Source organism: Patella vulgata, chromosome 1, assembly GCF_932274485.2.
Source record: "Patella vulgata chromosome 1, xgPatVulg1.2, whole genome shotgun sequence".
Lineage (NCBI taxonomy): Eukaryota > Metazoa > Mollusca > Gastropoda > Patellidae > Patella > Patella vulgata.
In genome coordinates this window covers 61,992,094-62,013,049 of record NC_065879.2, presented here as the reverse complement: position 1 = coordinate 62,013,049, position 20,956 = coordinate 61,992,094, and the positions used below count along the sequence as shown (strand labels likewise).

At 37.9% G+C, this 20,956-nt stretch overlaps 2 protein-coding genes across 3 annotated transcripts in view; one reads left to right on the top strand and one right to left on the bottom strand.

The window, feature by feature from the left end:
* Positions 1 to 1,373, bottom strand: part of LOC126831420 (transcription factor Dp-1) — a 65,326-nt gene extending 63,953 nt beyond the window's left edge. The window contains exon 1 of the mRNA XM_050561929.2: positions 968 to 1,373. Within this exon, the coding sequence (XP_050417886.1) occupies positions 968 to 1,013 (46 nt within the window). The 5' untranslated portion in view covers positions 1,014 to 1,373. The remainder of the gene's footprint in view (positions 1 to 967) is intronic.
* A 9,932-nt stretch (positions 1,374 to 11,305) lies between these two features.
* LOC126831567 (2-acylglycerol O-acyltransferase 1) lies at positions 11,306 to 20,549 on the top strand. Of its 2 annotated transcripts, none has more exons than XM_050562149.2 (5): positions 11,306 to 11,397; positions 13,981 to 14,301; positions 14,688 to 14,862; positions 17,174 to 17,373; positions 19,971 to 20,549. In XM_050562149.2, exons 1-5 carry the CDS (start codon positions 11,325 to 11,327, stop codon positions 20,126 to 20,128), a joined length of 927 nt encoding a protein of 308 aa, XP_050418106.1. In that variant the 5' UTR covers positions 11,306 to 11,324; the 3' UTR covers positions 20,129 to 20,549. The 2 variants fall into 2 exon arrangements, with proteins under 2 accessions (XP_050418106.1, XP_050418097.1); XM_050562140.2 differs by having other exon boundaries at positions 13,809 to 14,301.
* The last annotated feature ends 407 nt before the right edge of the window (positions 20,550 to 20,956 follow it).

Genomic DNA, 20,956 nt, shown 5'->3' with positions numbered 1-20,956 from the left:
TGAAGAACCTATCGCCCCAACAGAACCACTGAGCTGCACATGCGACATGCAATAGCGCCATACACGTGGGAGGAGTTCATTGTCAAATTTGACACCTCAAGGAAGGGTTGATGAAAACTGCTGCGTGCTGGTTTATCTATCCATGTTTGCTTTCCTATCGGTTCTTGCATAAGATTTATTGTTTAGTGTATCTTTGCTTTAGTGTGTTATGTTTAATTTGATCGGGAGAAGTGTTCGTTGACGTCAACAGACAACACTGCAAGAATTGGCCGTAGCACTGCAAGAGGAGTGGGTCAGATTGCCCCAAATCGTGATTGGACGGTTGATTAGATGCATGCCACAACGAATTGCTGAATGTCTCAGGATTGGTGGAGCAATTACTGATTATTAAGACAAAAATAAAAAACGTCCATTTTCCCTTTTGACAGTGTATCTCTTTGCGAGTGAAATGGGGCCGTCAGATAAGCTATGTGCAGTACAGTTTAGGGTCAGTTTATGTAGAAATTAAGGGAGCTATTAAAACCAGTGCTAGTAACATTTTTGTAGTCATTTGAATTTTACTAAAAAAACTTGCTCAAAGAACTCCATAGGGCGATCCACTACTGTGGCTGGAGTAACGCGGAAGAAATTAGTACTGCTAATAGTAGTGGAACCATTTCTAGCCAGTAGGAGTAGGATAGGACTTAATTAAATTGAAATAGAATTGTATTTGTAAGTTATTCGTTATTCAATGTTTTCTTTCAATCTTTGGCTTAGTTAGTGTGTAGGCTACAGACGAGTTTATATCTTATTACATAGTGTGAGTTCAATAACATAACGTAATATGCATTGACCCATACCGGTTTCTTCGATATGAATGATTTCGTTTGTAATATTCATCCGAAGAAGGAAAAACAGAGATCACAAACATAGATCTACCAGTCACCGTTCATGTCACGCTCAATTTTACGAAAAAAAATATCATTACCGTCATCCATCCAAAGACTGGCAAGCGTTGTGTTAGAGTTCGCCATTGTATAAATTAATGTTAAAAATTAAAATAGAGTGTTCAGTATGTATTTCTTGACTAATGTTTATTCTACACATGAATTATGCAATGTGCAGGAATGGCAAGGTTTTCCAAGGTTTAAAATTCCACCATCAAAATGGCGACTAATTTTCCAGCTCCATTTCACTTTTCCAGTAAATTTATGTAGAACTGTCCGGCTGAATCACAATTTCAACCACTTCAAAACTTAGTGCGATGATCCATTATTTCAGTTTCTGGGGTGTATTTTAGGAAATATTAAAGATAATCCAAATATCTTTGCTTAAAGTTCACTTATTTTTCATTCATTTCCTAACAAAACGAGCTTGGCGGCGTCGGCCATCTGTCGAACGTGATTGGTTGATCCAGACACGTGGGTGATGAGTGCGCCTGCGTGGTTCATTTTAACAGGTCAAAGGAGAAATTCTCAAAATGCGCAAAACAAAGCAATGGGCACTGGAAATCCATTGATCAATAAAAATAACAATTTATTAATTTGCAGGCATCATAGTTTTTTTGCATTGAGACATTTCTTCTCCGCCTACATAACCACAGGAAGGGCCAAGTGCATAAATAGCGCATATTGATTGAAATGCCAAAAGTTTAGGAATAGGTAATTATTTTCGACAGCGATAAAGATTCAAAAGATCATCAAAATGCGGGATTTTCAAAAAAAAAAAAAAAAAAAAATTGTTTGACGGGATCTTTCTGCCTGCCTTTTTTAAAACTGTATGTGGTGTTGAATTTGCAAGACCACTCACAAGAAATTAAAATATTAAAGGAGCTATATCGCTAATATTTGGGACCTATTATAGAATTGACACAAATGCTGAAATGGGTCGCAATTAATAATGTAATATGAATGTATATTATAAACTGATTTACACCAATCGTTTCCGTATTTACTCTAATTTCAAATCAGTTAAACGTCTAAATCGAATGCTAATTTCTATAGCGTCTGGTTAGTCTAATCTACACAGATAGTATTTATTGCGCATGCTCTCCAGATAAGAATATGTGGTCACCGTTTGACATGACTTAAGTGGAATATGTCTAGCCAGTGCAGTGGACGCTTACGGCTGGTCCCCGGATCCATTCACTTAATTTGATATTTGTTTATTTGGTGCAATGTCTATTTGGTGCAATGTCAGATATCCTTTCACAGTCTCACACAACAACATTTGGTCTTCGAAGGAATTATTAGTGAGCAGAAATTCGCCCATGTATCTGTAATCATTCGTCACTTCAGTCAGTTATATAAAGGGATAACTCGTGTTTTCCTTTTGCGTTCGTCATTTCCGATTGTTGAAACATTGATTACGCATCTATCGTAGCAATGATCACTGTGATGAAATAATATTTTGAACGTGTTTAACCAGTTCTATCACATGTGTGATAATGACTGGCACCAATATTGTCCTTTAAATAGTGCAGTGGCTAGGGAATAGATTCGTCTTTTTACCCATCATAATGCCTCGCTCGCCTTGACAATTTTCGAGTCGCATGTTCAACTGGCTTTTTTGCTCGATTTTATAGCTCTCTTTCAACGATTTCCGAACGTTTGCTTAGACGAAAATATCAAGATTAGTATTGAAGTGTCGAGAATATCTTGGCCTACATGCTTTCAGTGGTAATGACTATCTACTGTTCTTTTCCCACCTTTCTAACAAATTTTAAAGAGCTGGGACAGGCAAGATGTTTCTGATGACGTAATTGCTGGTTTAGAAAAAAAATGTTTGTACCATGTACGGAGAAAGGCGACTTACATCAGTAGATGACACTAGATGAAAGATTTTCTGGAGGAATTTTAATTGTGATGAAAAATAACAAACCTTTCTTTCTTTATTACCATCTTGCCTGGGTAGTCTTTTACTGCACATTAAACGCAACAATTATGTTGCAACAATATGATCGAACAAGATGATCCTGAATACAAGGCTGGAATGAACAATGTGAATGGGTATCTGAAGCATATCCAAAGGATATAGCCTATGCGATCTGTTGATTAGCCATCAAGAAGATATCTATCCCGCTCATATTATGAACTTTGATTTTTAATCTCCTGATGAAGACTAAGAATAGACTAATATCTAAACATGTCTCTGATTTACTGTGTTTTTTATATACATTTCCAGATCTCGCAAAGTACGAGAGAGAGAGAGAAATGGGGTTTAACGTCCACTCGACACAAACTAGGTCATTTTGGGACTAACATATGGTTCAATTTTATTTCCATAATTCGCTTGCGCGTAGGGGTCTTTAGCTGTGGGAGGAAGCCGGAGGACCAGGAGAGAACCCACGAGGTTGGACAGGCAACCCTACTCCTTGTCACGTACAACCGGGGAATGGAAACCCCACCAGTTGACTCAATGACAGACCGTATGACACAGCGCGCGCGTGCTAACCCCTCGGCCATCCACCCCCCCCTCGCAAAGTACCATTATAATCTAATATTTGGAATGACGAAATTGGTACTGAACGAAAAAGCAATGTGATTAAAATACAGATGTATATTTCGTTTCATTGTTTTATACTTTCGATGGCCTACACTACATGAAGATCTGACCCGTTGTACTGGGAGGTCGCGTCAGGGTCATACGAGCGGCCTTTGACCCTGTGACGTCAGACATTGATTAATCAATCAGCGTTGACGTTTCTAGGGGTTTACCGACAGTTCCAAAAACTCGCCGTAACAGACCGCTTCATTAGCTAATTCGTCACATCAACTAGACCGCCTGTTATATAACAACTCTTCCAGTTCCAGATCCTAGTGTTGTGAAGACAAGTAAAACGACATTTTGAACTAAAAAACGAAACGAAATAGCATCTGTGTTTTAATCAGACTGAACGAAAAAGCTAACGAGAAAACACTTTTCGGGTCAATTTTGAACCACGCGGTTTCTCTCCCCAAAATAACATTTACCCCCCCCCCCCGCGCCCCATACAATGGGAATCTTACACACATATTTAGAGATGTGCAGCGGAATTAAAAAGAAATGTTTTTTACCAAGCTCTAAAAAAAAATCATCATTTAAATCATCGTGAACTCATTTCCCGCCAATTTTACACCCCCACCCCCTCCATACACACTAACCTCCTCCCCCAGCCCACCTCCCCACAAATCAAAACAGTTGTCCAGGGGCATCATATACACATGATAATCATTTATGTCAACATAATGACATTTCCCCCCAATTGTAGGCATTGGACGCCCCATATCGCGAAAACGCCCCCTCAAAGGCCTGATCACCACCCAGATTCGGAATCTACGCAAAAAAAACTGTTCTAGAAAAACTTGGTCTCATAAATTCACAGCTCGGGTGGCTATTCAATTTTTACCACCCGATCATTGGTTTTGCAGCTTGTCATCATATTCATGCAACATAATTGCTGCGTTTAATATGCAGCAAAAGACTACTCCGGCAAGGTGGTAATAAAGAAAAGTCTGTTATTTTTTCATCACGCTTAAAATTCCCACTGACAATTTTTCTCCTAGGGTCATCTACTAACACCAGTCCGGAGTGACTTTCAACCTAGTGATTATACTATATTCCAACTAATCGACCTAACATACTTCTTCTTTCGAGCCATCGATCAACATCGATATACCGAAATAGTCTTCTGTGATATAAGCAAGGCTTTGGCATGAGCTGGGTTCTGCAGGAGTTCGAGGAGAACTTAAATCGCATCAAAAATGGTTAAACCACCATTATTTATGAACCTGGTACAAATCAAATAAGTAAGTCAACATAAACACCTCGGACTAATCTTCTAACATAACTCTAAATGGAATAATGATATAGATAACATTGTAAGCAAAGTATCAAAACTAGTAAATTGCCATCGCCTCTCCAAAATATCGATTGAATAGAAATTCTTTAAACACAATATACTGTTATTTTATTCTTCGCTGATGCTTGTGCCCGAAAAACGGAAATACATTGCCCGGAAAATGGACGGTTCATACCCCCCTCCCCCTTCCCCCGCCACCTACGCCTATGATCAGCACGAACTCAATTTGCGGACATTGCCCCTCACCCAATATCTCGAAAACGCCTACCTCAAAAACGCCTGATCACCATCCTGGTTTGGAATCCACGCAAAAACATGGTCTAGAAAAACTTGGTCTCATAGTTTCACAGCTCGGGTGGCTATTCAATTTTTACCACCCGACTAGTTAAACCCCATTTCATTTCTTTATATCATCAGACCTTAAAAGACCAAAACTAACCAGGGCCCAATTCCTAGAAAATTTTAAGTAGACTTTGCATTTAAGTAAACTTATCTTATTTTGTGTTCCCAGAAAATTCTTAAGAACTTTCTTGTGCTTAGATTTTAAGTAGACTTCAGCACAGACACGTTATTATGTGTTCAAAGAACAAACTTAAGCACAACTTCGTTCTTAAATATTGGGTCAATTCAAGTCCCGGGTTAGGCTTGTGTTATGGTTGTGTTGTAGTGGTGTATAACTGGTGTTCTTTTTAGTGCCTTATCCTGAGCCCCTTGATTTAGCACTAGTGTTTACACTAGTGTCTAAACTAGGGTAATACCAGTGTTAACACTGGTGGAAAATAAAAAACACCTAACACTAGTGTTAATTTTAAATGTTGCACAGTGTTTTTGTCTTCTGTTATTTGCATGAGCTAGCCAACTAAAAAAAAACAGCGGTTGCCAGGCAAGATACACCCACCTTTTACACGAGATGGATAGTTAAAAACAAAAGCCATTTTTCGTTCAATCAGGGGTCATAATCCAGAAAGTTATGGTCTGAAATGCGTAAATATCGACAGGGCCTTAGAACTTTAGGACATAAACTTATATTTAAGTTCTAATAAAATCGGATAAAGATTGTGACCTCTAGTGTGTCCACAACCTTCTAAATGAACTGTCTCGGCCAATGCAGGGATCGAACACCCGACCTCCACGCCCTGCATCACTGACAAGGGGGAATCCGCCGGAAAATCTGGATGAACTTTCTCGACCAATGCAGGGATCGAACACCCGACCTCCAGGCTGGCTTAACATCCACTCGTTGCAAACTAAATCATTTCAATAATTTGTTTGCACGTAGGGGTCTTTAGCAGTGGATAGAAACTGGGGTATCCGGAGAAAATCCACAAGGTTGGACAAGCTATCCTACTCCCTTGTCATGTTTAAGCGGGGAATCGAAACCACACCACTTGAATCAATGTCAGACCTTGTGGTTTCACGCGCACGTGTTAAACCACTAGACTACCCAATCGCCATGTATGTTGTTGTATATTGTATATATCAGTACGGGAAATTTGTTTTATAATAGGCCTATATAATAAATTAAATTGTTGTAGCCTAAGGTGTGGTTTTTTTATCAGACATATTTGGCAGATAAAATATCCCAGTTGGCGGAAAAAAAATATGAACATTTTATTATATAAAAATTATTATCCATTTTGACGGAAAAGAATGAAATACAGTGTGAGCCCTGATTGCACGTATTCAAATGCGACCTGGAAAACTGAGACTACAACAACTTCCGAGGCGAAAAGTCGCTAATAAAAATGAAATGAAATGAAATGGAGTTTAACGTCCTACTGTTCTGCTCCTAACCTGGGCTAATGAAGACGGGCATACGCCATACAGTGTGCTATGAAAGTCGCTAATAGCGTGGTGTGTTAATTTCCTAATTTCTACTTTTCGAGTTGCATTTTGGCTTGTATAGCGTGTTGGCGCCTTCTTACTGACATCAATAAATACAAAAATATGACTAAGTCGAAAGTCGACAAGACGGTATACAAGCCAAAATGCAAGTCGAAAAGTAGAAATTAGGAAAAAACAATGAAATGAAATGGGGTTTAACGTCCTACTGTTCTGCTCCTAACCTGGGCTAATGAAGACGGGCATACGCCATACAGTGTGCTATGAGGGAATTTTGCCCGGCACTACGGCCTACTCTTATATCGAATTCCAACTGCCAAGGGATCTTTTACGTGCACGCCAATGTGTACACGGGGCCTCGGTTTTTCGTCCCATCCGAACGACTAGACAGCTGTCCTTGTCAGCCCCTCCGTCCTGCATCACTGACAAGGGAGAACCACGCCGGAAAATCTGGATGAACTTTCTCGGCCAATGCAGGGATCGAACACCCGACCTCCAGGCTAGCGAACTAGCGTCTTACCCACTTAGCCACGTGATCCCCAATTAGGAAAAAACGAGGGGCGAAAAGTCGCTAATAGCGTGGTGTGTTAATTTCTTAATTTCTACTTTTCGAGTTGCATTTTGGCTTGTATAGCGTGTTGGCGCCTTCTTACTGACATCAATAAATACAAAAATATGACTAAGTCGAAAGTCGACAAGACGGTCTACAAGCCAAAATGCAACTCGAAAAGTAGAGGGGCGCTATTATCGTTGTGTGTTATTTCTTAATTTCCTATTTTCGAGTTGATTTTGGCTTGTATATCGTGTTGTCGCCTCACATTTTGTCGTAACTTATACTTTTCGACTTTTCGACTTTCGCGTTGTGAAGTGGCGAAAAGTAGAAATTATGAATGGTAGTTATAGGCTTCCATATAGTAACGAATTAAAATGGTCTGAAGACTCGTTTGATAACGATGAAAGTACTAGCCAAAAGTTTATTGAAGTAAACCAAACAATTATTGAAAATCAAAATTACACAGTTACATGTCATCAAAGTTAGTCATCATCATCATCGCTGTGTATGAACATCAAATTCGGTCTCTTTAACAGTCTTTTTGCTTCATTTTCACATTGACTACACTTACACAGATATGTACATGACAACTCCGGTGCGGTTTCCCCTTGTTAGTGGTACATGACCGGGGGGGGGGGGACTGGAAAGGGTAGTATAACCCATTCGTTCGGATTGGATGAAAAACAATAGTTTAAACAGTATTTGATTCAACAAATTTAATCGGATTGAACAACAGACAAGGAGCTATAGTATATAAGTTGTCTCAAAACAGTATTTCTACTAGTATATCTGTAAACCTTTAGTTCAGATAAGATTTGAGGTTAAATTCCTAACAAATATTTGAATTGAAACAAAACATCTATAATGTAATTTTCTCACTAAAATAGATAAGATATATGGAAAAAACTGAAAAATACTGTAAGGGAGTGACAATTGTATGAAGAGAAAAAAAATATCAAATGGAGTTTAATGTATTACTGTTCAGTATCAACCGGGATAATGAAGATGTACATATTATGCTATATTATGGGAATTTGGCCCAAACAGCGACGTTATACGGTCTATACTCTTTATTTCGAATTCGAGCTGTCAAGTGTTCTTTTACTTGCATAGCAACGAGCACACGACACTCCTGCAACACCGACAAGGGGAAACAACGCTGGAAAATTATTACTATTATTTATTTATTTATTTTTTTTTTTGGGGGGGGGGGGAATTTTTAAGCCATCGGGAGAAATGGGGTTTAACGGCCACTCGATACAAACTAGGTAATTTCGGGACTAATATATGGTTCAATTTTATTTCCATAATTCGCTTGCGCGTAGGGGTCTTTAGCATTTTGTTTAAACTGTGTATGCTGTCCTTGCTGGATGAAATGATACAATAAAATATTGTCTTATCTTATCTTATTAATGAATTTCGTCCTACAGGAAATGATTTTGATAGCCCCCCCCCCCCCCTCTCTGTGTCTAGGATGTTCTATAGAAAACGACACTGGTAATCTATAGGAATTTTGCTAAGGCTATATACTTCGACTGGCAGCCGACTAATGCCATCGTTAAACCGATAACGGAGCCCAACACCTTCGTTAAATGTAAATAACGGCAAGTTAACGACACGTTCTCAAAGTTAACGGGCCTCAAGCAACCGACTTTCTCGACGTTAAAGATAATGATCCGTTAACTCCATGTTAATAAATCTTTATAAGTTAACTGAGCTTTGAACAACCGGACCCAGGTCTGACTACTTTAACCCTTTCAAGCTCATGTGGTTAAATTTCTTGATTTATGATCTATTATTATTATAGATGATTTGGGTTTGGTAAGGGTGTCCACAAAATTATTTTTAAGTTTTACAAATTGTTCTGAAGGGGGTGGGGTGGGACTGGAAAGTCCCGACAAGCTGTAAAGAGGAAAACTATTTTCAATACGAAAAAGACAAAGAAGTTAGTTATTCTTGAAATCTGGTTAAATTTCTTGATTTATGATACGTTATAATTATAGATGATTTGGGTTTGGTAAGGGTGCCCACAAAATTATTTTTAAGTTTTACAAATTTTGCTGAAGGGGGTTGGGGTGGGACTGGAACGTCCCGACGTGCTGTAAAGAGGTAAATTATTTTCAATACGAAAAGGACAAAAAAGTTTAAGTAATTCTTGAAATCTGTATTTTTATCGCAACTTTAATCAGCGACACTAAAAAGACAGTTGAAACAAAGAAAACTGTTGAAACAATAATCCATAGTTAAATTCATTCAACAAAAGGCGTAAACAATGTTAACTTGAAAAACATTTTTTTTTTATTTATTACAGAATAAGAATACAATGCATGTCACAGATTTACTTAGCTACTGATGTGCTTGATTTTAACTACGATTGGGTGGGTGCCTTTAGTTCCAAGTGGCAAACTCAGTTTCTTTATTAATGCATGTAACATCTTGAAAATAAGATATTTTTTATACTATTATGACTAATTACACTTGCAGAGGCCAATGTAGTGGCACAACTATCGCCTAACTCCAAATATTCGTGTTTAAATTGATGAAGCGTTGTTTTTATCCGACATACACCGTCATCCAGCTCCCATTTAAAAATGGCGTTCTTAGTAACGGCTTAACGCCTCGATTTTAAATACGATGATTTATACCCGTTTCAGGTAGGATTATATGCTTAATTGTAGTTGGATGTGAAAGAAATATTATAAATAACATTAACCAATTGTCGTTTTGATGAAAAATATTGTCAATTTTGCTTACTGAGTCCCGACGATGTGATTTGCATTGGGATTTGCTACGTGGAACTATATAGCACCATCTCTTATCTCGAAACACGAAGGGTTGAGAGATAAGGTTTGTTATCTAAAATTTACTGTGAGGGCGAGATTCAACGTTTGTCTTAGAGTTAGAAAAACCTCGCATCGACCACGATTTTCTGAAAACATCATTTCACAGACCTGTTGTAAATTAAAACCCCTCTGTGTCATCTATACAAAGGATAAATTTAGAAAAAAACAACAAAATCGCAAAGGAAAACCACATAAATTTGGAAAAAACGCATTGGTACCAGGTCCCAAAATGGTGTTGTATCTGCCAGACGGGACAAGTAAGTCCCACCGAAAAGAATATTGCAAATGTTACCCAGTTTTTATAAAAATTCTATAAAAGGGTTTAGAATAGGATAAAGTTTCATGAAAAAAATTCACAATCATTTAACATACTTTGAACTTTCCCCGTGTCTTCAAACATGTACAAGGATTTTCTTACAAAAACAATACCGGTGATATTGTACTTGACAATGAAATGACACTACACATTTCTTTGCAATAAGACTGCACTTCTTCAACCCGACCTTAGACCGACCTAATACTGTCATGTACGGTAATACTGACCACAATGTACATAGTAGGCCCTATGCATTGCAATATTCACTATAAGATAAGATAAGATTTTATTGTATCAAAACAGCATACAATATGAACATGTACATAAAGATATTGCAATATGACAAATAATATATATATTTACAAACAAGACAAATGATAATTTAATCTATGTTACACATTATGCAGAGGCCGCGGAGCGATTTCCGAAGTGGGGGGTCTGACAATAATAATTGAGGGACGAAGTCCCGAAAACGAAGCGTCGCGTAGCGACGCGAGAGCGTATTGCTGGAGGCGTCGCAGGCGCCGGAAGCTTCCGGCGTGGGATTTGGGGCCCGCTTAAGGGCCCCAAGAATATTTTGAAACTTTGATGTGATTTTTTGCATTTTTAAGTAACCCAAAACCCTCCTGCTATCACGAAAGAAAAGCTGACCATGACTCACCACTCATGTTATCCATGACGAGAGCAATGCCAGTTATAATTATTATAAATGTAGAATGGGACGAAATAACGAATTTTTTTTTTTTTTTTTTTTTGCAAAAAAAAGTGTGTGTGTGTGTGGGGGGGGGGGTGAAGCCCCCGCAGCCCCCCTGTTCCGCGGCCCCTGAATATGATGGGACATGATAGTCCCATCGATCCTGAAAGGGTTAATACTGTACTGATAGCTATCAACCAAAAGATTTGGTGGTTAGGTAGCCTAAAGGTCGCGATATAGAATGGACCTTGACATTGATGAAAGAAATCTTTTCAATGGTACAAAGTTTGCAAGTTGACATATTGGCTGATTTGCACTTATACTTATGCAGTAGGTATTTTCTTTTAAAACTGAAAGTTTCCAGATAAAATAACTTGATCAATTTATAACCTAATTTTAGATTTGTTCACAAATAGCCTGCTTTAAAAATGACATTGTGATTGTGTCACATCATCATGTGCATCATCATATTGATAAATCCTTATTTATTTTACATGAACATGCACTATCAGATTAGACTTGTATGAAAAGCCAGTTTAGGGTTATATATCTGGAGGATGCATTAAAGCATGCTCTAGAACTAACCTCCATGCTACCCCACACCCACCCCTTATGGAAAAAACCCAATGGAAATCCAATAAAAAAAAACATGGCCTGTGTAGTGGCAATTGACCCATAGTTATGCCCCCTTTGTTGAAAACCTTGTGCATGCGATAGAGGCTACAGTTTTAGACACATTTGGTGTGAAGCATTGTGGTCATGAGAGGTCAAACCCTATTGATATTTAGTGTACCGTGACTTTTTATTCTGTATATAGTTTTTAAGGAATATTTTTCAAATTCCCATGCATAGTACTCAATTTTATTCATCAGAATTCTGCCAAATCTTTCCCAAAAGTTCAGGAAATGGCATCATTCAGACTCAAAATTAAAAAATTTCTCTGAGGGAGCATGAGCCAGACCCCCCACCCCCTTATAAAGCTCTCTCCTGCGGTGCTCGGCTCGTGGCTGTGTTACTCTTATTAGGGGTCTCATTTTTGCTCCCCCCATCACTAAACAAAATCAATATGGATGCCCCTGACAAAAGAGGCAATAGTTTTTAACCAATATTGTAAAATTTGGGTGTGAAGTATTGGGGTCATAAGAGAATGAATCCTACAGATATTCAGCGTTTCGCGACTTTCCGTTTAAGATTTATGCCCTTATCCCGAAAAACCCTGTGAACGCGTTAAAGGCTATAGTTTTTAATGGATGGGAGCCGCAGTGGCTCAGTGAGTAAGACGTTGGCAATGGCTTGCTAACCTGGAGGTCCCCATTTTATACGCCCACATTTTTATGTGGACGTATATTGTCGTCGCCCCTGTCCGTCCGTCCACAATTGCTTGTGAACACTCTACAGGTCACAATTTTTATCCGATTTCAATGAAACTTGAAATATAGGTTTATCAACCTAAGATCTTGGTTCCTGTCGACATTGGCATGTATCGGACTGTAACTTCATGGATTATGGTCCTTGATTGTACGAAAATCATTTTTATGTGGACGTATATTGTCGTCGCCCCTGTCCGTCCGTCCACAATTGCTTGTGAACACTCTACAGGTCACAATTTTTATCCGATTTCAATGAAACTTGAAATATAGGTTTATCAACCTAAGATCTTGGTTCCTGTCGATATTGGCATGTATCGGACTGTAACTTCATGGATTATGGTCCTTGATTGTACGAAAATCATGTTTTTAGCTTGTGAACACTGTAGAGGTCACAATTTTTATCCGATTTGTTTTAAACTTGAAATGTATGTTTATAACCCAAAGATCTCAGTTCCTTTTGATATTTGCGCATATCGGACCATAACTTCCTGAATTATGGCCCTTGATTGAACAAAAGATCAAGTCTTTAGCTTGTGGTCCCTGTAGAGGTCACAATTTTTATCCGATTTAAAAAAAAAAAACCTGTGAATATATCACCATTACACACTAAGATCTTGGTTCCTTAACTTAACTTCCTGGATAATTGCCCCTGATTATTCGAAAAATTGCATTTTTAGCTTGCGGATTCTCTAGAGGTCACAATTTTTTTTTCGATTTTAAAAAACGTTTAAATATATCACCATTCCACCGTAATGAAGGTTGAATTTGTATTTCGGGAAAATCGAAATGAAACTGCCCGACAAAATGGCCGCTCTTTGTGTAGAAGTGTGTAATACGAAGGTTGTGGACCCTCTAGAGGTCACAATCTTTATCCCATTTTGATGAAACTTAAAACACATCTTTATATCCCAAAGATCTCTGTCCCGTTTGATATTTGCACATTTCAGGCCATAAATTTCTGGATTATTGCCCCTGATTGTACAAAAAAATCATGTTTCTTTTCAACTTGTTCTCTATCCATCTCTTGCAAAATGTGGGCATATCCTGCCTGGCAGCCGCTGGTTGATCCTAGTGTTGGCTGGGAAAGTTCATCAAGATTTTCCTCATAAACACTGTACGGCTTTTGTCGAAGTTTATCCTTTCCAAATTTGACATCAAGTTTTCCTTTCATATTGTCTATGCCTATGTGTTTTTTTTAGACAAAGCTGCTGTGTGGGTGTATTTTCACGTTCTGCGTAGCTATCTTTAATGATGTTTGATGTGGGTATCTGATAATTTGTTTGGCCTACAGTTGGTGCAGAAAAATAGGACATTAAACCCTAGTTAATTTCATTTCATAGTTAACAATTGTATTTTGATTTTTTGTTTCAGAAAATGAAAATTCTTGGCTTTGATTTTGCTCCATTAAATATTCCGTTGTCTAGACGTTTAGAGACCTTCTCTGTTTTCTTTTTTACTTGTTGTTTCTTGTTTTTCGGTTTTGGTTGCTTTTTCTTCAGTCTATATGTGCTATTATTTACCCAATATTATTATCTCCCCTTAGCATATTTTGCTTATTATTTATACGATCGTGAAACACCAGCAAGAGGAGGTCGAAGACTTCAATGCTTCAGACAGTGGAAACTATGGAAGTATTACGCTAACTTTTTCCCATTAAAATTAATAAAAACTGTGGACCTAGATCCGAAAAAGAACTACATATTTGGTTGTCATCCACATGGAATATTGTGTTATAGCCATTTTGGAAATTTCTGTACAGAAGGATCCGGTTTCAGTGAGCTGTTTCCAGGCTTGACGTCATATTTAACAGTTTTAAGTGGACAATTCATGTTTCCCGTTTTTCGAGATTGTTTCATGCTAACAGGTGAGTGAGTATTGATGGGCCTAAATTCCAATGTTTCAGAGCAAGGTTTGGTGGCAGCCATCTAATGCTTATGCTTTAGATCATATTTAAGGTTGGTCATTGAGTCTCCAGTCTTGTGATATCGATCCCAGGATTGCATATGACAAAGAGTTGCCTTGTAGGGTTTCTCCAGATTCTTCTGTTTTCTCACACTGAGAAAGACCCCAGTGGGCAAGCAAATTATTGAAATAAATATTCAGCATTTGTTAATCTCACAATGACATAGTTTAAATGTTAAACCCTATTCCATTCCACATTAAATCACATATTTTGTTCTGTAGCATTTGTTCTCCTGTATGTTGTAAGAATTTCACTATTTAACAATTTGTTTTATTTTACATATGTAGGGGCTGTGGAAGTATCAAAGGAGAGTATAAGTTATTTACTCTCTAAAGAAACGGGAGGAAATGCTGTGTGTGTTATTTTAGGTGGAGCAAGTGAAGCATTGGATGCTAATCCAGGAAATTTCACTGTGCGAGCCACAAAACGAAAGGGTTTCTGTCGACTTGCTTTGAAATATGGGTAAGTGTAAGATCTTCACAGACACTTCCATTTTAAACCATTATCAAAGAGGTTATGTACTTATTTAGGTTTCTGGATGGATATAGTGTCACCCTAAAATAAAAATGTAAATATGATTAGTGCTGGGTACTGGTGTTATTGTGACGATATAATTTGTATGTATACTATTCAAAAAAAGTAGGGGATATTTGATTTTGGGGGCATAATACTAAAATATGCAAATGACTACGAAAAAAGTCACTATAGAACCTAACAGAAGAAACATTTCCAGTTACATGTGACGCCCAAACGCACCAATAGCTACCGCATGGAATGCAGGTGATGCTTGGGATCATCATGGGGGTCCAACCCAAGATTTGCACGACTCTGACTTTGAATGTTACAGTCATTGTGGCATTGAATTCCAGGGTGGAAACATCAGTTTAATTGTTTTAGTGACCAGAAAACAAATTTTGATATGCGTCGGCTTACCCAAAATGAAAGGTTACGTGCCCTTGGCATGCTACAGATCGGCACAACACAGGCGGTTGTGGCGCGGACGATGAATGTTTCTCAGTCTGTCATAAGCAGGCTATGGTCCAGATACCGTGATACACAATCTGTACAGGACAGACCACGCTCAGGTCGACCAAGGGCGACAACTCAAGCCCAGGATCGATTTATCCGTACCTTGGCCTTGAGAAATCGTGTCATCACAGCAAATCAGATCAGCGCTCGTCTTCAAACAGACACTGGTGTGAGAGTGAGTGGCCAGACGATTCGGAATCGACTGCATAGGGGTCACCTTCGCGCCCGACGTCCTCACGTGATCCCTTGTTTGAGAGATCATCACATTCAGGCAAGACGTCGTTGGTGTAGGGATCGTCAACACTGGGATAATCGACGCTGGAGCAATGTGATGTTTTCAGATGAGTCAAGGTTCACTGTTGATTTTTTGGACAGACGTAGGAGGGTGTGGCGTCGTCGAAACGAGCGCTTCCAAGACGTTAACGTCATCAGACATGATCGATTTGGGGGTGGTTCTGTTATGGTGTGGGGAGGCATCACTGTTGCTGGAAGAACGGCTTTACATGTTGTTGCAGGGCGTGTTACAGGCCAGTACTACCGGGACAACATCTTGGCAGTCCATGTTGTGCCGTTCGCACGACGTCATGGCCGCCGTTTCATCTTCCAGGATGACAACGCAAGATGTCACAGGGCCAGGATCGTTACAGGTTACCTCCAACAACAGAACATCACCACATTACCTTGGCCAGCACTGAGTCCCGACCTCTCCCCCATCGAGCATGTCTGGGACATGCTTGGACAGAGGTTACGTCAACGTCAACAACGTCCTGCCAATGTCCAAGAACTTGCTGCTGCGTTGCAACAGGAATGGGACAATCTGGACCAAAATGACCTTAGACGTCTCATTAGGAGTATGCCACGTCGGATCAATGCTTGTTTGGCAAACAGAGGAGGATTTACCCGTTACTGACTTGGTTGTGATGCTGTGGTAACTTTGCTGTTTGACCCCGGGTATCATTTTACCCTTATAATGGTCAGTCTGTGCCTTACTTAGTCTAACGATCATTTGGAATAAATCGATGAATGTGAACTTCATTTCATTTTGTCATTTGTTTCTTCGTCAGTTTCATTAGGTGACTTTAATAACACTTAAAAATCAAATATCCCCTACTTTTTTTGAATAGTATATTACATGAATGTGTGTATTTTCTGTTACCAGTAGAACTTGAATAGTCTTGAATATTATGTTGAGATGTTTCATGACAAGAGTTTTCAGTGCAATATGAGTCCTTTTATACAGAAAATATTTCAAAATTACGGAAAATTTACTAAAAAAACAAAATCAACATGTATTGATGTCAATTAATGTGCTTGCAGTAAAGTAAATAGAAATAGGTTGATTCAACAACAATCTGATTAAAACACAGATTCTGTTTCTTTTCATTATTTATTGTTTAAAATTTTGTTTTACTGGTTGTATAATAAAAACAAAGCGAATAATAATATATGTAGTTTAAACAGATTTATTCAATATATTGTAATTGTACTATTCATATTCATGAACAACCGAAAGATCAGTCTTTAATTAAAGGTAGACCCTTCAGGAGTGGAAGCATCTCAAGTTATTCTTAAAGTTGATGTGAGTATTGGTCATCAAGACAATGTCTACTCTCGTCTCGTTAGGTTGCATCTGAATGCTCCTCAGATTGTACAGAATTGAAAAGAAAATTCAGAATCCATGTTCCGCTACACTTCCTAATAGATTACAGTGCTATAAATTTTAAATAATGTCTTATTTTTTCAGTGCTAGTCTTGTACCAGTATATAGTTTTGGAGAAAACAACCTGTTTGTTCAGGTGACAAATCCTGATGGTTCCAGGTTACGAAAATTTCAGGATTTCTGTACAAAGCGGTTGGGGTTCTCTCCCCCTATATTTCATGGGCGGGGTATCTTTAATTATAATTTTGGACTGATACCATACAGACATCCTGTTAATAGTGTTGGTGAGTTTTCTGGTTTTGCATAGAACTGAATTTTGAAGAGTGAAAGTATGGCTGGTGAGTGGTTAAAATCAGGACGTGCCAAACAAATAAACCCAGGTCAAGCAGCATTTCAACAATATCTCTTGTAAGGACTATGTCTATAGGGTACAGATAATTCAAAAACTATGTTAAGGCCATTTCGCCAATGGCAAGACCAACCCTGCTGTAACATGAAAGGTTTAAAATGTAGACTATAATAATCGATAAGGAAATAATTTGATAACAAGAAATTGTTAATTGATACTGACCCTTAATTTTAGAATAAAAATAGCTTGCCAGGCAACGAAACATATGCCCACAGCAGCTAAATCATCTGAGCAATCGACAAGGGTTGTCACATATTCATTCTTTTGTAGGTAATGGGTACATTTACAAGATACTTGAAATCAATTTTATACAGTTTGGACAGAACTTTTCGAGTATAACAAGATTAATAATACCCCAAAAGTTAACTAATTTAAAAAATGCATTGCAATTTAATAAAGAATGGATAATAACTTGTGTCGTTTAAGCATTCTTAATGTTCTACAAAGTGTAACAAGGACCATAACCTCTAGAACTAATTATTGGAAATTGTTGAAATTCTTTGTTTTACCAATTTAAATAATGTATTTGAATTTAATACTGATCTGATGTCAAATTTTGTCTCTAGGGCATTGACAAGGTTCTACAAAGTGAAACAAGGGTCAAACACCAGGGGCAGAGCCACATCCAATTTTTGTATTTATCTACAGGCTGCAATTCTGAATGGATCATCTTGGAACTTGGCATATTTATTTCTTATACATGTACCGTAAAGACAGCAACCATTTATTTTGGTGCATGCCCCGACCACCTGGGGCGGTTTCACACCCACTTTTTTGTTAATATTTAGTCTCTAAATTTGGCAAAACAAACCCAGCGCCTAGCCTTCTTAGCCTCTTTGTCATATTACGGTCATTGCAGCTATCTGATATTTCATTCTCTTCATTTTAAAAAGTACCATATCAATGAAGGCAGGAATGTGGACTTATATTGCAGCGTTAGCGATGCTCTAGTTATTCTATATAGTAGTATAAAAACTAATAAAGATTGAATAATAAATGTAGTCTGTAGAGTGTTCACAATTAATTGCGAACGGACAGAGGTGACAACGATATACAACCACATTTCCATGTGGACGCATTATGCCGTCGCCTCTGTCCATCCATCCACAATTCGTTTGTGGACACAATTTTTGTCTGATTTTGACGAAACTTGAAATATAGGTCTATCTCCCAAAGGGAGATAAAAACCAATATCTATAAAAAAAAAAAACAACAAAGACAAAGAAACTATTTTTATATGCCCACACATAGTTTGGGTACATCCGTTGGTACGCCAACAATTGGCTTGTGAATGCAATATATTCTACTGTTTTTGACAAACCTTTTTCAAATTTGGTTTGTAGCATTGTCGTCACGAGAGGCTAAACCCAATCAATATTCGGCATTCATTTCCAGAGTTATTCCCTTTTTTCTGAAAACCTTGTTAATGCAAATTAGGCTGCAGTTATTAAACTGAACCAGCGACTGCCAGGCAGGATACGCCCACATTTTCGAGAGATGGATAGAGAACAAGCTAAAAAGAAAGTGATTTTTCCTACAATTAAGGGCCATAATTCAGGAAGGTACAGTCCGATATGCGCGAATATCGAAAGGAACCGAGATCTTTGGGTTATAAACTTACATTTCAAGTTTCAACAAAATCGGATAAAAATTGTGACCTCCATAGGGTCTACAACCTTGATATACCATATTTTTACGCTATTTGAGAACGAACGGCGGCCATTTTGTCTGTCAGTTTGGGGCAGATTTTCACAAAATTCGAACTCAGCCGTCCTTAGGGTGTAACAGTGACATAATAATACTTTTTTTTAAATCCGATAAAAATTATGACCTCTATAGGGTCCACAAGCTAAAAACGCGATTTTTCGTACAATCAGGGGCCATAATTCGGGAAGTTATGGTCCGATATGCGCGAATATCGAAAGGAACCGAGATCTTTGGGTTATAAACTTACATTTCAAGTTTTAACAAAATCGGATAAAAATTGTGACCTCTATAGGGTCCACAAGCTAAAAACATGATTTTTCGTACAGACAGGGGCCATAATCCATGAAGTTTTGATCCGATACATGCCAATATTGAAAGCAACCGAGATCTTTTGGAGATAAACCTATATTTCAAGTTTCGTCAAAATCGGATAAGAATTGTGACCTGTCGAGTGTCCACAAACAAATTGTGGACGGACGGACAGTGGCGACGACAAGATACATCCACATGAAAATGTGGGCGTATAAAAAGGCTGTTGAATTTCAACAATTTTTGTATATTACTTCCAGAGTTAAGGCCTTTGTTTCAGTTCGTAGCACCTTGTGAACCCTCGAAGGACAAAAATTACAATTTGATTTGTATAAAATTGTCTTGTAAATGCCCCCCCCCCCCCCATTACCTTGAAAAGATTAAATATGTGACAACCCTTGTTGACTGCTTGGATGATTTAGCTGCAAAGGGCGTATCTTTTTTTTTTCATTTTAGTTGGTGCACCTATTAATATAGAGAAGAATGAGAAACCAACAATGGAAGAAGTTGATGATCTTCATGACAGATATTTAAAAGCTCTTACTGAACTATTTGAAAAATATAAAGTTAAATATGGTGTTAGTGAAAATGATCATTTAGTTTTTAAGGATTGATATTGACCATGCTACTTTTTATGCGCCTACATTTTCATATTCAGATCATGCGTACAAATTGACAAATCAAATTATATGTAGAGATATTCTTGCCATGTGGCTAGGTGGGATTTGAAACCCAAAGTAGGCAAAAATAATGGCCTCCATGTAAACAAATCGATTTTTGTTCTTTAGTATATAACAACAATTATTTATGTAGAGATTACATCCCTTTGATAGAAAGTTAGTAAGATTATGATGTAGTGTAATATCAGTAAAAACAGATCAAATTTTTGAATTAGGCTAATTTTAATTAGAGTGGAAAATTAAAAGTTGAAGGTTCTATATGAAAAACTAATAAATGTTAATTTTACCATCAAATGGATAAAAATGCATTTTTATGGTTTCTACTATAATTGTTGGCAAATATAAACAAAATAAAACAAAAATAGAACTTTTTTTTTTGTGCAAAGGTTGAAAATTGGTTTATAAACTGAGATGGGGATAAATGAATTAAATGAAATGGGGTTTAACATCCTACTTTTTTATGCACCATCTGGGCTAATGAAGACAGGTATACGCCATAAATATGGACAGTGGCACCAAGGCCTACTCTTATTACAAATTCTAACTAGTAATGGTTCTTTTACAAGCACACCAACACATACACAGGACCTCTGGTTTTTATCCCCTCCGAGCGACTAGACACTGTCTTTGTCAGGCCCACTATTCTGCACAACTGACAATGGCAAACCATGCTGGAAAATCCAGAGTCACTGAGCCACTGCAGCTCCCAGATGGTGATAAAAAAGTCCAACTTAAAATATACATGACCTGTTTTAAAGGAGC

What these genes read in the sequence shown, in the direction of transcription:
- LOC126831567 (XM_050562140.2), top strand. Translation starts at nt 13,812, where the DNA reads ATGAAAATTCTTGGCTTTGATTTTGCTCCATTAAATATTCCGTTGTCT. An exon ending in CGACTTGCTTTGAAATATGG is followed by an intron (nt 14,863 to 17,173) that starts GTAAGTGTAAGA and finishes TTATTTTTTCAG; the next exon opens with TGCTAGTCTTGTACCAGTAT. An exon ending in ACATCCTGTTAATAGTGTTG is followed by an intron (nt 17,374 to 19,970) that starts GTGAGTTTTCTG and finishes TTTTCATTTTAG; the next exon opens with TTGGTGCACCTATTAATATA.